General features: G+C 29.5%; 1 protein-coding gene across 2 annotated transcripts in view; it reads left to right on the top strand.

The window, feature by feature from the left end:
* The window catches only part of LOC107457543 (nuclear receptor subfamily 2 group F member 1-A), a 107,535-nt gene extending 99,438 nt beyond the window's left edge, over positions 1-8,097 (top strand). For both annotated transcript variants that reach the window (XM_043043505.3, XM_016075715.5), the window contains exon 3: positions 3,213-8,097. In XM_043043505.3, the coding sequence (XP_042899439.1) occupies positions 3,213-3,487 (275 nt within the window). In that variant the 3' untranslated portion in view covers positions 3,488-8,097. The remainder of the gene's footprint in view (positions 1-3,212) is intronic.
* Positions 8,098-15,257: the final 7,160 nt, after the last annotated feature.

Genomic DNA, 15,257 nt, shown 5'->3' with positions numbered 1-15,257 from the left:
CTTGGTGACCACTCAACTCAGTACGCGCTATCTCGCACGTGTTTTGTACCAAAAACAAATCGCGGTTTCTAGTTTTTTCATCATTCAAATTGCCACATGCAGACGAATCTTCGGGGATCTCCCCTCGTCCCGTGGCTCTTTGAATGTAGAAAGCTAGTAACCGCTGTTCGTTTGTGGTCAAAAACGCGTAGCAGGTGCTAGGTTGCTTAGCACCAAGAAAAAATTCCCAGCCGGCTGCCTATTGAAACTGCACTTGAAGAGCTGTAAGTTTTAACTGCGTACTACACTGGTGTAAAAAATTAAGAGAATTTGCAGACTCGAAATGGAATCGAATCGAAAGGTATTGCCACTGGACAACTGAGGACAATTGCCACTGGAAATGATAAACTGTCTTATTTCAAGTATAAAATCACGCCGCAAGGCCGGTATATCTGTAAGAGGGGATCATGCCTCCTATCAACCCACTTTTTCTGCTTATTCTGCAACCGCTGTTTCATACCTTCCTACTCCAACGAGTGTTACTCAGGATCATGTGTGTGTATTACTATTGTTGAATGGTTATTTGTATAGTATCGTATCAATGTATGTTCATATCAAATTTCATTAAAATCGGTCCAGTAGTTCTAGAGATAATCTGCAAATTCTCTTAATTTCCTTACACCGGTGTACATGCAGAGTGGAAAATTAGTAGTCGGAAACCCAAAAATTGAGTCGGCTGTTCAACGACGGTTATAAACTACATACTATCTTGTTCAAAAAAGTTGTCGGACCTATCCCTTTTTCAAAAAATAAAAAATTGTTCACCTGATGAATCGCCACATGAAAAAAACTCTTTAAAATCAATGAATAATTCACAATTTTTGCTTCTATATATATATACAGCGTTGGAGAAACTATTCAAGCATTTAAAAAAATTTTTAAACTTCCATGCTTTCATTCTCATTCAATATTTTTTTTAACTTACATTCAATCTAATATTTGACATTACAAATATATAAAGAAAAAACTAAGTTTTGCAATGAAATATTGCATGGTTATAGATTAAATAACGTCTAGATTTTCATTGAAATTTTCCTTACATACCAGGGAATTTTTGTTATTTTTCTGAAACTGAGTAGGAGCCCTGTCAGAATTCTCTAAACGTACTAATGTTTTACTCTATTTTTAAACAAATTTTACTAACGTTTAGTCCTTACAAAAATAAGTATTTTTCTGAAGTACAAAAGTATAACTATCATATTATGAAACAAGAATAAATTTTTCTATAAAATAAGAAAGAATTTAATAATCTTAGATTTTTTTAAATATTTTTTTTTTACTTATTTTTATAAACATTCACTGTTAAAAAATTCAACTAGATAACACTGGCTCAATCCGCCAGTAATGCTAAGCTAAAATAAAATGTGAATGCATTAAACGAACGGGAAAATTAAAAAGGATATGTTACTATTTGGCGTGTCAAAATGGACAATTTAATTAAATCTCTTTATTAATTATATCACTTAAATTATCAAAAAATTAAAAAAGTCATTATTTTATTAATAAATAAATGTTGAGTAAATACTATTGTTGCCATATCATAATTTGGCTTTGTAAAATATATTTTTTCGAGGAACTTAAGAAATACAAAAATATATTTATTGTAAATAATAATAATAATGGAGTTATTAAATGTAATGAAATTAAATGAGAATATTCAAAATTTGCAAGTTAGTTTCCTCGAACATTTAGAATTGCTCACTTTTAAAGTTAATACTAAGAATTTCGCTTTCCAACTTTTTCTGTTTTGAGAAACCAAACACGATTTTCGTCCTTCATACAATGACGAAAAATGTTGACTTTGAGAGCCATCTAGTAGAGAAATTCATTACTAATCTTTTTCAACCGGCAGACGATTTCATTTTTAGAACAAGAAAGTGTTAATCTCGATTTTGATTAATCTTATTGAAGTGTATGAATTCGTTCCTTTTTGTTTGTCATTACAATATAGTTAGAATTAAAGAATAATGTTAAATGCTTTTATTCAATTTAAATCTCAGCCTTATCGGAGAATAAATATTGACCTATTTTAATTAAAATACTAATTAGTAATGGAGCATTTTAATGTACTAAGAAAGATAAGCCAATTTTAAGTTATATCAATTTTAGTAACCATGGTTTTTAAAGTTTTTTGATATTTTCAAAACATTTTTAGTCTAGGCTTACCTGAAGTTTAGTCTAAACTTAGTCTAAATTTAGTCTAAGTTTAGTCTAAACTTAGTCTAGGCTTACCTGAACTCATTTTCTCTATGTTTTAAATTTCAAATTACTTATGTAGATGAAAGAGAATTTGTCATGAAGGATTTCTCCCATGACATAGCGTCCATATTGACTTAACAAATACAATCGGACCTCTATTTAACGAAGTCGCTAAATCCCGTTAATAAGTTCGTTATATAAAAAATTCGTTAAATAGAAAATCACCTTTTGAAACACTAATACAACACAAAACAGATTTTAAATTCATAAGCACTAGACACAAGTAAAATAGCAATTGATACACCTTTATCTTGTAAACTAGTATCTACTATTAATTTTATAAATCTTAACCGTAAAAGAAATCTGCATGGAAAACAAGAATCGAGCAAAACATTATCCACTGTTACACTATCATGCTTCATACATTTTCAACTAAAACTAAATTTATGCATAAAATTATAGCTGCATTTAATATAAAAGTAATTTTAAACATACATTACCGCGTGCGTTCTTAAGTTTAATTGCTACTAATAAAATTCGTTAATTTTGTCTGAAACAAAAAGGGAAAGAGATTTTACTGCTTTCTCTAAAAGTTAAGTGGCTTCGAAAATCAATTCAAGGTCATTTTCCCCATAAAATGCGTTAACAAGTTTGAAATGTTCCGAAATATTTCGGGAAATAGGGAAAGTGGATCTCAAAGAAAAATTCGTTTAAGTAGAAAATTCACTTCGCTATTTGGAAGTTATTTTACAAAGAAACTTCCGAAATGTTCTTGGTTCCTCGAAAAAAAATCGCAAAATAGAGAAATTCGCAAAATGGAAGTTCGTTAAATAGAAGTCCGACTGTACTTTTATGAACTTACGAACTGTCAGACGTTTTATATTATTTTCTTACATCAAATTCAACTTTTTAAAACTTGAGTTTTTTATACATAAAAATTAGAGTGACATTTCAAATGTTTCTTTTTTTTTCAGACGCTTGCGGACTTTCGGACGTGGTGCACATCGAGAGTCTCCAAGAGAAATCCCAATGTGCCCTGGAGGAATACTGCAGGACGCAACACCCCAATCAACCAATGAGATTCGGTAAACTCTTGCTGAGATTACCCTCCCTCAGGACTGTCTCTTCACAAGTCATCGAGCAATTGTTCTTTGTGAGATTGGTGGGCAAGACTCCCATCGAGACACTCATCAGAGACATGCTGCTCAGTGGTAGTTCTTTCAATTGGCCCTACTTACCGCTACAGTGACCCCCACCTCATCTCTATGTGGGCTGCTCAAATAGGACGTGATAAAAGCTCTCCAGTGGCGTGGACCGCCACTGCTGTGGTTGTGACATCTCTATTCCTGCTTCTACAAGTGATGATTACCTCTTGGAACTTCTGGCAGTTTAGGTATTGTCTTGGCCTTAAAAGATGCCCAGCGCAGAATCCAATGAAGGTTGCGTGTGATTTTGAATAAGGATTGATTCTGTTTTTAAATTCCTCTTTTAACTGTCAATAGCCATAATTGAAATGATGAATCGGATTAACGGTTTTTAATTCCGTTTATTGTTTAAATGTCAATAGCCCTAATTAAGATAATTGTAGAAGTAATCCTAATTAAGATGACCATAATTAAGATATTGTGATTTTGAATCGGATTAATTCTGTTTTTAATTCCTTTTATTGTTTAAATCTCAATGGCCTAATGTAAAAGTAATCCTAATTAAGATGACCATAATTAAGATATTGTGATTTTGAAATTGGATTAATTCTGTTTTTAATTTTTCTTTCATTGTTTAAATGTCAATAGACACAATTAAGATGGCCTTATCAAAAATACTATCATCCTGGATCGGATTAATTCTGTTTTTAATTCCTTTTTATTGTTTAAATGTCAATAGCCCTAATAAAGATGATTGTAGAAGTAATCCCAATTAAGATGACCATATTAAGATCTTGTGATTTTGAATCGGATTAATTCTGTTTTTAATTCCTTTTGTTATTTAAACTGTCAATTGGCATAATTAAGAGGACATTATTTTAAAGTCTTATAACAGTAAAAAATGTTAATGCTTAGAAATTGATTAATTCTGTTTTTATTTCTTTTCATTATTTAACTGTCAATAACCATAGTTGAGATGATATTGGTTGAAAATCTTTTATTGATTCAAAGGGACACTGCTTGAAAAATGAAATAATATTGGTATTCTGATTAATTCTATAGTTAATTTCTTTTAGGGAATAAAAATTCAGATAGTATTGTCGTTATTACGAAAGGATTCACAATAGTGAATTATCTCAAATTGCTTGAATTAATATGGTATTTTAAATCAAATTAATTCTGTATTTTAATTTTTCGTACTCAAATCATTATTTAAAATTTGTTTGAAGTAATATTAGTATTTTTAATCTGGTATTTTGATTTATTCTTTTTTTTAAAATTCTTTTAACGATTAACAGTTAAAATTATGTTGTTTAAAAATCTGTTACTACTCTGAAAGGGTTATAATTTTTTTCTTTTATGGAATATTGATTTATTCGGATTTATTCTGTTTTAAATTTTCTTTAATTTCTAAATAATTATAATCAAGTTGATATTGTTTGAAAATCTGTTATTACTGTAAAATTGTTTAAAAAATTATTGTGGAAACTGTTCGGAGTAATATTGATATTAATTCTGTTTTTATTTTAATTTTTTTTTATTGTTTATAGTTAATAGCCAGAATTAAGATGGTATTGTTTGAAATCTACTGGAATTGATGTTTTTCGATTAATCTAAAGGCATCGATTACAGTAATCGAATCTATTACTGTAATCGATGCCATTAGTTTCGAAATAGGGAAGACTCTTGGTCCACAAATGGATGCTCGAACTTTATGTATCGGTACTTTCAATCAGGTTAATTCTGTTTTTAATATTTAATAGCCAGAATTAAGATTACTTTGTTTGGAAATCCGTTTTACGAGTAAAAGGGTTCCAAAATTTAATTGTGAAAAATTGTTCGAAGTGATATTGTATTTTTAATCGGATAAATTCGGTTTTTAATTTTTTTTTTTCGGTGTTCAGTTTAGGGAATAATTGTTTGAACTTTTGTGATTATGACTTCTCTAATAAATTGAAAATTTATTATTTAAATATATTCTTTATAAGTCATATTTTTCAAATTCTACGTTTAAAACTCGAAAAAATGGAACTAAATTTTTGTATCGATAAATGGCCTTTTTTTGTGTTTCTCTTAGTTTTATTCTAGGCAACGACTAAAGGTATTAAATTATTTCTAAATGTGTTAAATTATTGAATTTTGTCACTGAAAGACAATATGTGACGTTTGCGCTGGTGCTATATTTTCTGAGGCCAGTGATGTATGTAAATATTGTGTACATAATTGTAGCTATAATAAATTAAGTACCGGCGATTAAGAATTAATTTTTTTAGAAATAAAAGTTTTTACTGCACCTATTTTTAATGATCTCACTTAATAAGTTTATCTATTTAAAATAGTAATAACTAAATATTCTTACACAAAATTATTAAATTAACAATACTTACGTTGATTAAGAACAATTAGAAATTCGTCATTACTAATTTTTAAACTAAAGGCAGTAGGTTGAAAAAATGTTTAAACATAATATTACAACTTTCATTGATTATTAGTAAATTTTATTGCGAAATTCTTATTATTATTAATAATTATTCTTCTTATTAATAATTATTCTTATTTATTCTTACTTATTATTCTTACTTATTATTAAATTTTCACTTATAATTTTTAAACTTTTTTCAAAATTTATTCTTTCAACATGATTTCTCAACACATATTAAATTTTTATTCCTAATTATTATACTTTTTTGTTCATATCAATTCTTTTAGCATGATTATTGAACACATATTAAAATTTCATTCATAATTATTATACTTTTTTTTTTTTTTTTTGCAATATACATTTTTTTAACGGGAATACTTAACACGTAAACATTTTTATTCATAATTATTATGCTTTTTTTCATATAAATTCTTTTAAGATGATTATTGTACGCATATTAAAATTTTATTCATAATTATTATACTTTTTTTTGCAATAAACATTTTTTTAACGGGAATACTTAACACATAAAAATTTTTATTCATAATTATTATACTTTTTTTTCAATATCAATATTTTAAACACAAATACTTAAACATACATTGAATTTTCATTCATAATTATTATACTTTTTTATTTTTTCTATATCAATTCTTTCAATTTGAATTCTCGATAGTTTTGAATAAACGTAAGTAATTGTATAAGGCAAAGGCTCCAAAATACTTTTTCGGATTATCTTTAGTTCCAAGCAAACATTATGGTTTAAATCAGTACTTATCAATGTATCATACTTATTTCTTTTTCGTCGGTATATTAATCATTTATAAATAAATCAATTTATGCATACATTCATATATATATATTTTCATGTGTTACATATTTTCAATAGTGCATTCTTCACAATTCCATAATTGTATGTACATAGAATAGTTGTTCTCAAGTGACGTCATCATGCAAATATTAGCCAATCACGTAAAAACATTTTTAAAGTATGTTGCAATAATTATAGTTAACCCTTTATTTCACGGTTAAATTATTTATTGTTGATTTTAGCGATTTTTCACTTGTTGCTATAGCACCGAAATGTGATAGATTTTAATAAATTTTAATTTTTCTCGGATCTGTTGAATAATTTCTATACTTTATTTGTTAGCATCAATTTTATAATTTATGTATAGGTTTCTGTATTAACTTGTTATTTTAGAATCACTTGCGAACAGCTATTTTGAAATCTATTGCATTGTACAGGTGTTTATCAGTTGTCAGTGACATTGTGTTCAATTTTGTGGATTTTTAGAGAAAAACTTCGTGCCGTCTTATTATTTTTTTAATTTTTTATTAATGTTTTTTTTTAACTCACAGTTCCTGCAAAGCACTCAATTATAACAGAATTTTTCAGTTAGTGTAAAATTCATAATTTAGGTTTAACTGTCAATAATTGAAGGACCCCCTTTTCTAACAGCCAAAAAAATAAAACAAATTTTTTAGAAGATTTTTTTTTTTTTTATTCCGAAAAAGACGCAATTTGCTTGTAGACAATAATCAATATAATGTTCCTGTGTATTGTGCTGCCATCTTGTGGATATTTCCGGAAACTTTTATATTACGGATCTGATAACACCCAGTAACAGTTTAATGTAAAAATGTCGTCTTAGAAAAAAGTGCGGCATATTACTATATAGCTCCAAGCTCTTTGGATACTGAAGAGATAACATGAAGTATATTGCTTATAAATTAATTTTATATTTAAAAAAAAAATGCTTATTTACTTATTTTTTCTTACCATAATGTTGCTAGCACTAAAAAGGTTTGAATCTCAATGTTAAAATTTTTTTGTGATAGAAGTGCTAATTATTAAATTTAAATTATTGTTCCAATTTATAATTGTTTAGTCATTGGATATGAATTATCATATGTTACTACTATTTTTAAATGTGCTATGATTTAGTAAATCAAATTTTGTGTATAAGAAAAGATGTTTTGAAAATAACAACATTATTGACTTTTAAAATCATATGATTAGTTGTTGTGCATCTTCAGTTACTTTAGTTGCAAATATAAATTAATACTCAATGAAGAATATCAATGTTGTATTTTTTTCCAGTTGTACATGGCAGTAAATTTTATTGTAAAATAATAACTGTGTTTAATTCTGCAAATTGTAAAATTTCTTGTATTGCTCATTTAAAAAATATTTTTGATGAATACTTTGTAATTTAACAGTGCAGGTCTGTGAGTAATTTTTTTTTCTTGCGGAGGTTCCGCAAAAATAAAGAGTATTGTTGAATATAATTTGAGAGTTTTTTTTTTAAATTTCATTTCATGTCTTCTTAAATCATTAAATACCTTTGCCTTCCAATGAAGTGAACCGGGTTTGAATCCCTGAGATGGCTGTTCGATACAAATATTGCATCCGGCTTGCATGAACACAGTGCTAGCGTGAAATATCCTCAATGGTAGACGGATCATTGGCTTGAGTCCCCTTGCTGGCAGGCTAACCGTAGGAGGTTTCCTTGGTTTTACTCTCCATGGAAAGCAAATGCGGGTTAGTTCCATCAAAAAGTCCTCCATGAAGGCAAATTTCTCTCAATACTTGATCCAAGAGTTCCCTTGTCTTCTGTATTATGTTCAAAATTACAAGGCTACGGAGTTGAATATTAGTAGTCGCAAACCCAAAAAAAAGGGTCAGCTGATCAACGACGGTTTTAAAATTAAATGTTTATTCAACCCAAAGACAATTCAGTTTCACGTATGCAAAGAACTCCAAACATTTGAAAAATGTTGAAACATTTGAAAAATGTTGATGAAACCAGTTAAAATAGTAGAACCTCTCCCGTTTCTACTCCCCACCCTCCTCCTGTAATTTCTTAAAACAAATATCAAAATAATAGAAATCTATGGAATGTGAAAAAACCATCTGTATGTGTAATTTCAAAGTATTATGTTTTTACAGTTAAATATTTATATTATCTGAGAATTAGTGAGTACGCGTAATAAGGTTCTATATATACGATAATTAGCGCTAAAGGAAAACTGTAGCAAAAATCAAGTCCGTGGAACATGAAAATGTTTTTAAAAAAATTCCGAAATCGCGAACCTCGTACAAAAATTGCCCTATTGCTGTTAATGAAAACAAATGCTTCTCCACATTAAAATGGCGGGATTTCACATGATGTGACCACATTCACAGATTCGATTTTGCTGCGATTTCATTGTAAATACAATCGTGTTTGTAAAAATTGCAACACGATGAAGGAGTTATGCAAATTAAACCAAACTTACTTGAAATCTAAAGTGAGGTAAGACAAGCAAATGATTAGAATTTAAAAGCGCATGCGTGAAACGAGAACGGACTCCGTAACAGCTGCTTGTTCCATGTGTATAAAAGACTGTAAAGATCAGTTGAAATCAGTACTTCAATGATCCGAACAATACTCACCGGTCTGGGAAGCTATACCTGAACATCTAATGAAAAAACTCAATCAATGTCAAAACAAAATACTTAGAAAAATCACCGGTGCCAGATGGTTCATCAGAAACACTAATCTCCACAAAGATCTCAAGATTCCGACTTAATCAGAATATATATACAAACTAAACGCAGATTTCTATGACAAGGCAACAAAATGTAATGCAGTCAACTTCAACCAAATATTCAACTTTGGAAATGTTTAAAAAGATGCAAAATTAAGACCAATAGCTGCACATTTCACCTCCGACGCCTCGTTTCATAACTATCAACATAAATAATCGTCTACTGATATATTCAAAACATCAAATACAATAACAATTCTAATACCTGACCAATCGTTTCCTCACGTTGACCATCAAACTGCATACAGCCTCACATACTTTAGAGCGAGCCGCTCCTTATAATTTCCATTAGTTTTATTTTCACAGCAAGGTGCTTGAATTTTGAAATCAGCCACCACACAGTCTGCTGAACACAAAATGTTTTTACTACATCTACTGATAAAATCATGATGGATGGTATAGGGGCCATTGCGCGGCCCAGGAGCCCAGTTAAGTTAAATAAAGAAGAAGAAAGTTGAAATCAAAGGAGTGGAAATTTCAAGTAAACGGCCAAAAATCACAACTCCTAATCATCCGAAATAAAAAGTAGAAAAAAATACTATCACAAAAAAATTAATTAGATTCAATGAAACAATACCAATATTTGATAAAGCCAAATACCTTGCACTCATCCATATTTTATTTTATAACCGCCGTTGAACAGCCGACCGAATTTTCAGTTTACGGTTACCAATGTTCAACTCCGTAGCCTTGTAATTTTGAACCCAATTCAGAAGACGAGAACTACTGAGAAATTTGTTTTCGTGTAGGATTTTTTGATGGAACTAACCCGCATTTGCATGATGATCCGCATGGACAGGAAAACTCCCACGGTTAGCCTGACTGCAAGGAGACAATAACCCATGATCCGTCTACCACTGAGGGTACGTAATAGTGAGGTAGTTCCATATAAAAAAAATATCCGGATAAATGGTCGTATCACGAAAAATATGGAGGAAATTTTCAGTTGTGATGGAAGATAATTGACGTTAGAAAAATCGTTACTTTTTTCGTTTTAAATCTGACAAAAATTTAAAAAAAATAAATTAATTTTTGTTCATTTTTCCTGAATTTGTGTCTATTTATTATCAAAAAGTTGTCGAAATTTCTTTTGGTGATAAATATTGAATGCACCATTTAGGAAGGAATTGTAGCAAGTATTGGCATCAAGCTCTGAGCTTCGATTGAAATTTGAGCCCTCAATATAGTCATAAAGTGGTGATAATTTCGATTAATTATAAATTCTTGAAATGTAAAATGATTATTATAAAACGGTCAAGAGCAGCAAAATTAAGAATTCTGTTAGAAGCAAGAAAAAAATTGAACAGCCAACGTGTACTTATCTTAAAACGAATTTTAATATAAAAATCAAACTTTTTATTTTCAATCTCGATGTTGAACATTTTTTTAAAATGAAAATATAAAATGTAGGTGGCGTTCCGGATAGTGAAGGAATATTTTTCTGAAATGAAGACCAAATTTAAAATCTCCTGCCGGGCAGCGATTAAAGTTAGTACATCCGACGAACGTTTGCAGTGTGAGATTCGCAGTGTAAAATATATGTCAGTCTTGAGTGAAGTCACGTGATCGTCATCATCATCATCATTTTCCGGAGTTGAGTCGCTTCAGAATGCATACGGGAATTTATTTTCCATTTCTTATTCCGAAATGTGAGATTTACATTCGTTGAGGATGTTGAAATATGCATAGAAAAGAGAGATCTGGGATTTCCTGCACTTTTTTGTCAATTTTTTCACTTTACAAAATTGCGTGAAAAGTGCAGCACCCGTAAAAAAAAAAAGAGCTTAATCTAACCTCTCTCTCTGACTGCATGGAGGCTGCTGACAGTAAAACAAACGCTCGAAATCAATTTATTGCCATTTGCAGAGAAAATAAGGTCCTAAGTCGGAACCATGTTTACGTTACAAAATCTTCACAGTGTTTTTTTTTGGGGGGGGGAGGGGGTAATAGGGTGCAAGTCATGAAGTGACTGACCTTTTTATCTGACCTGACGATGACCATACCATGATGAAAATACCTTTCCCACAAGAAAACGTAGGGACTATCCTCTGTAGGACTGTATATGCCGAAAAGTTTCAATTTATGGCAGTATTGAATGCTGCCATCATTGAAGCATGGAATAGTATTGATGCTATTGTCTTCCAGGTTTAGTAAATAGTACGCAAAGTCATATATTTCAAGCCATACATAAACATGGTGGATATATTAACTATAATCAGAAGTGACTTTATTTCGCCAGGACACTTTCCCCCTTCCTTTTTTCATTTATTCGATTCATTTTTTTATTCACCACTTATCCTCTAAATAAAAAGCATTTAATTCCAGACAAAAAAATTTTTTTAATCTCTGTTAAAATATTTGACTCTATTTAAAAAATATCCTGTGCAAATACAATAAATTAATTCGATTTTACGTCTTATCAGAAAGACGACATACATACGAATCGCATTCCTCATCCTTAACACTAGAAAGACGGAAAATTAGTATATACGTACCTATATTGCCCAAAAGCAGTCAAAATGACTACATTGTGAATGCGTAAATAAATTTGTTTAAAATTAATTTTTAACATTTTTTATGTTATTAACAGTTATGTAACCAGTTATTAGTAAATATTAACAATAAAAAAAATTATATGTGGTACAAAAAGTCACAAAATTCTAAGAAATTGTGTCATTATATACATCATTGTTTTTCCAATTGAAATTAAAAAGCAGTCAAAATGACTTCCTTGGGCAATCTAGTGTTAAGACTATGTATGTATAACAACATATAATATCCACAAGATAGAGAAAATTTAATTATACATGTGAGTGTGTATATATATTCAGTCGGACTTCTATTTAACGAACTTCCATTTTGCGAATTTCTCTATTTTGCGATTTCTTTCGAGAAACCGAGAACATTTTTGAAATTTCTTCGTCAAATAACTTCCAAATAACGAAGTGAATTTTCTATTAAACGAACTTTTCTTTGAGATCCACTTTTTCTAAAATATTTCAAGCTTGTTAACACATTTTATGGAAGAAATGACCTTGGATTTTCGAAGCCACTTTTAGAGAAAGCAGTAAAATCCTTTCCCCTTTTTGTTTGCATTTCAAACGAAAAACTCATATAAAATTAACGGATTTTATCAGTAGCAATTAAATTTAAGAACGCATGTGGTAATGTATGTTTAACATTACTTTTATAATAAATAAGGTTATAATTTTATACATAAATTTAGCTTTTTTTTAAAGATGAAAATGTTTGTAGCATGATAGTGTCACACTGGATAATGTTTTGCTCTATTCGTGCTTTCCATGCAGATTTCTTTTATGGTTAAGATTTATAAAATAAATAGTTAGACAGAGATCAGCTATAAAAGTGGTACGAAAAGTTGTGCTCCTCGATTATAAGTTAGGAAAAATCTTGCAAAGTAAATCCGTAAAATGTTTCAATTTAGGGAAATCGTAGAAATTGTAATTGGTTTATTAAATAAGTCTCTCGATTCCCATTAAGAGTAAAGGGAATAATGTCTTACATTTAATTAATGCATGCTTGAGCCAAAAATAGATTTAGGGACAGGATGTGAATTTTAAAGTGTGAGAAAGCATTTCGATTAAAATAATAAAATAAAGTAAAAGGATTTACAGAAAAGGAATAACATAAAAAGATCAATTGAAGCTTTTTATGTTACACACATACACACACACACACACACACACACATATATATATATATATATATATATATATATATATATATATATATATATATATATATATATATATATATATATATATATATAAAGATTTTTACTTCTACATTAAAGTATTCGACTTTATTTTAAATAGTCCCATGTTCAACAGATGAATTAAATTGTCTTCCTTATCTTCAAGATATCCTAAGGTCATCTTATTAAATCACGATTTCAAACAACAACTTCGTATAGGGGCAGTTTATTTTGGTATTTATGGATTGGGAGGTTCAGTCGGGGCATTTTTACCCCGCCAAGTGCTCTAGCCATTTTCAGTAACTCACGATTAGGGTAGACAAATGGCGGGGCTAGAAGTCATTTTAGACTTCAACATATCTAGAAAAGTAATGTTCACTTTAAAACTGCAATAAAAAAAAATACTTAAAAAAAACAACAACTTTTCCGCTTCGTTCGACTGAGGTTTAAAACGTGTTTGCAGTGTAGTGTTTGGATTATTTATACTCTGGAATAAAAGAAAAAGAATATTTGACAAGGGTCACGGATTTAACTGCCCCTATGGATGTTATTTGTTGGTGCTCACTATTTTTTTCTTATTGGGTTATTTAAAATTTCATTTTTATGGTTAGTGGTGTTGGCGAACAGGAAAAAGAATTTGAAGGTATTATTCGATGGTCAAATCATATTTTACTCCAAGAGTTTTCTTAACTAAGGAACTGTACAGTTCTCAGAAATATCGGTTCAACTTCGAACCATTATACCAATACGTTGAATAATATTGTGAACATTTGTTGCACACTAAACACGACTTTAAATTGAACCATGTTTCCTCTCAAGTTGGAATGTAACATCACAAGAATTTGAGACAAACTAAATACGATGTTAAATTGAATCATGCTTCCAGTTAAGTTGGAACATAATATCGCAAGAAATTGCTACAAACTAAATAAGACGTTAAATCGAATCATGTTCCTTCTCAAGTTGAACTTAATATCCTAAGGATTTGCTGCAAATTTAATAAGACATGATAGTGAACCATGTATTTGCCGAAGTTGAAACGTAATATTGCAGAAATTTGCTGCAAAATGAATAAGACGTTAAATTGAACCATGTTTCCACTCAAAATGGAACATAATATCACAAGAATTTGCTGCAAACTAAATAAGACGTTAATCTGAACCATGTTGCCGGTCGCGTTGAAATATAATATCTTAATTTGTTGAAAACTAAATGAGACATTTATATTGAACCATTTTCCCACTCAAACTAAAAAATTATATCGTAAGAATTTGATGCAAACTAAATAAGACGTTAAATAGAACCATGTTTCTGCTCAAGTTAGATCATATCATAAGAATTTGCTGAAAATTATAGGTTATGGAGAGGCATATTTTCGCTCAAATTGAAAAATAATATCGAGGGAATTGACTGCGATTAAATAAGAAGTTAAATTGAACCATGTTTCTGCTTCAGTTGAAACATCATATTGTAAGAATTTGCTGCAAACTGAATAAGATGTTAAATTGTGCCATATTTCCGATCAAGTTGAAAAATAATATCTTGCAAATTTGCTTCAATCTAATAAGATGTGAAACTGAACCACCAATATCTCACGCAAATTTGTTACAACTTCAAGAGACTTAAAATTTAATCATGTTTTCCCCCAATATAAGTCATAATACCGATCAAAATTTGCAGCAATTTTAAAAAAGGAATTATTTTGAACAATGTTTTCATTCAAGTTGGATCATACTATTGAATAATCAAATTAAATATGGTTTAATTCGCATTATACTTTTTTTTTTTACAGATTCAACGCACTGCGAAATTTATAATTATAAAATTTAAATCCTTTTTGATTAAATATTTATTCATAAAAATGATTTTATTTTTTATTACTCTAGAGTCATTAAGGAATTTCAAACATTCAAATGTTTCCCATCGTTGTTATGAAATTTTGGCAGAAAATTAGTTTAATTTTTCCTTATGAAGAACTAAAGGAATACTAAACAAATAAGTAATATTTGACTAATCTTCTAGAAAATTTAAAACAAAATTATTGCTTACAGTTTACCGTGATCAAAATCATACTTGATGCTTTAAAAATCGGATTGTGGAGTCAGAATTGCAATCGGAGTCGAAGAAGAGGAGTTAAAGTCCG

The sequence above is a fragment of the Parasteatoda tepidariorum genome, chromosome 7, assembly GCF_982258835.1.
Source record: "Parasteatoda tepidariorum strain Cologne lab strain chromosome 7, Ptep-v5.0, whole genome shotgun sequence".
In the NCBI taxonomy this organism is placed as follows: Eukaryota; Metazoa; Arthropoda; class Arachnida; order Araneae; family Theridiidae; genus Parasteatoda; species Parasteatoda tepidariorum.
This window is presented reverse-complemented; position numbering and strand designations above follow the sequence as displayed.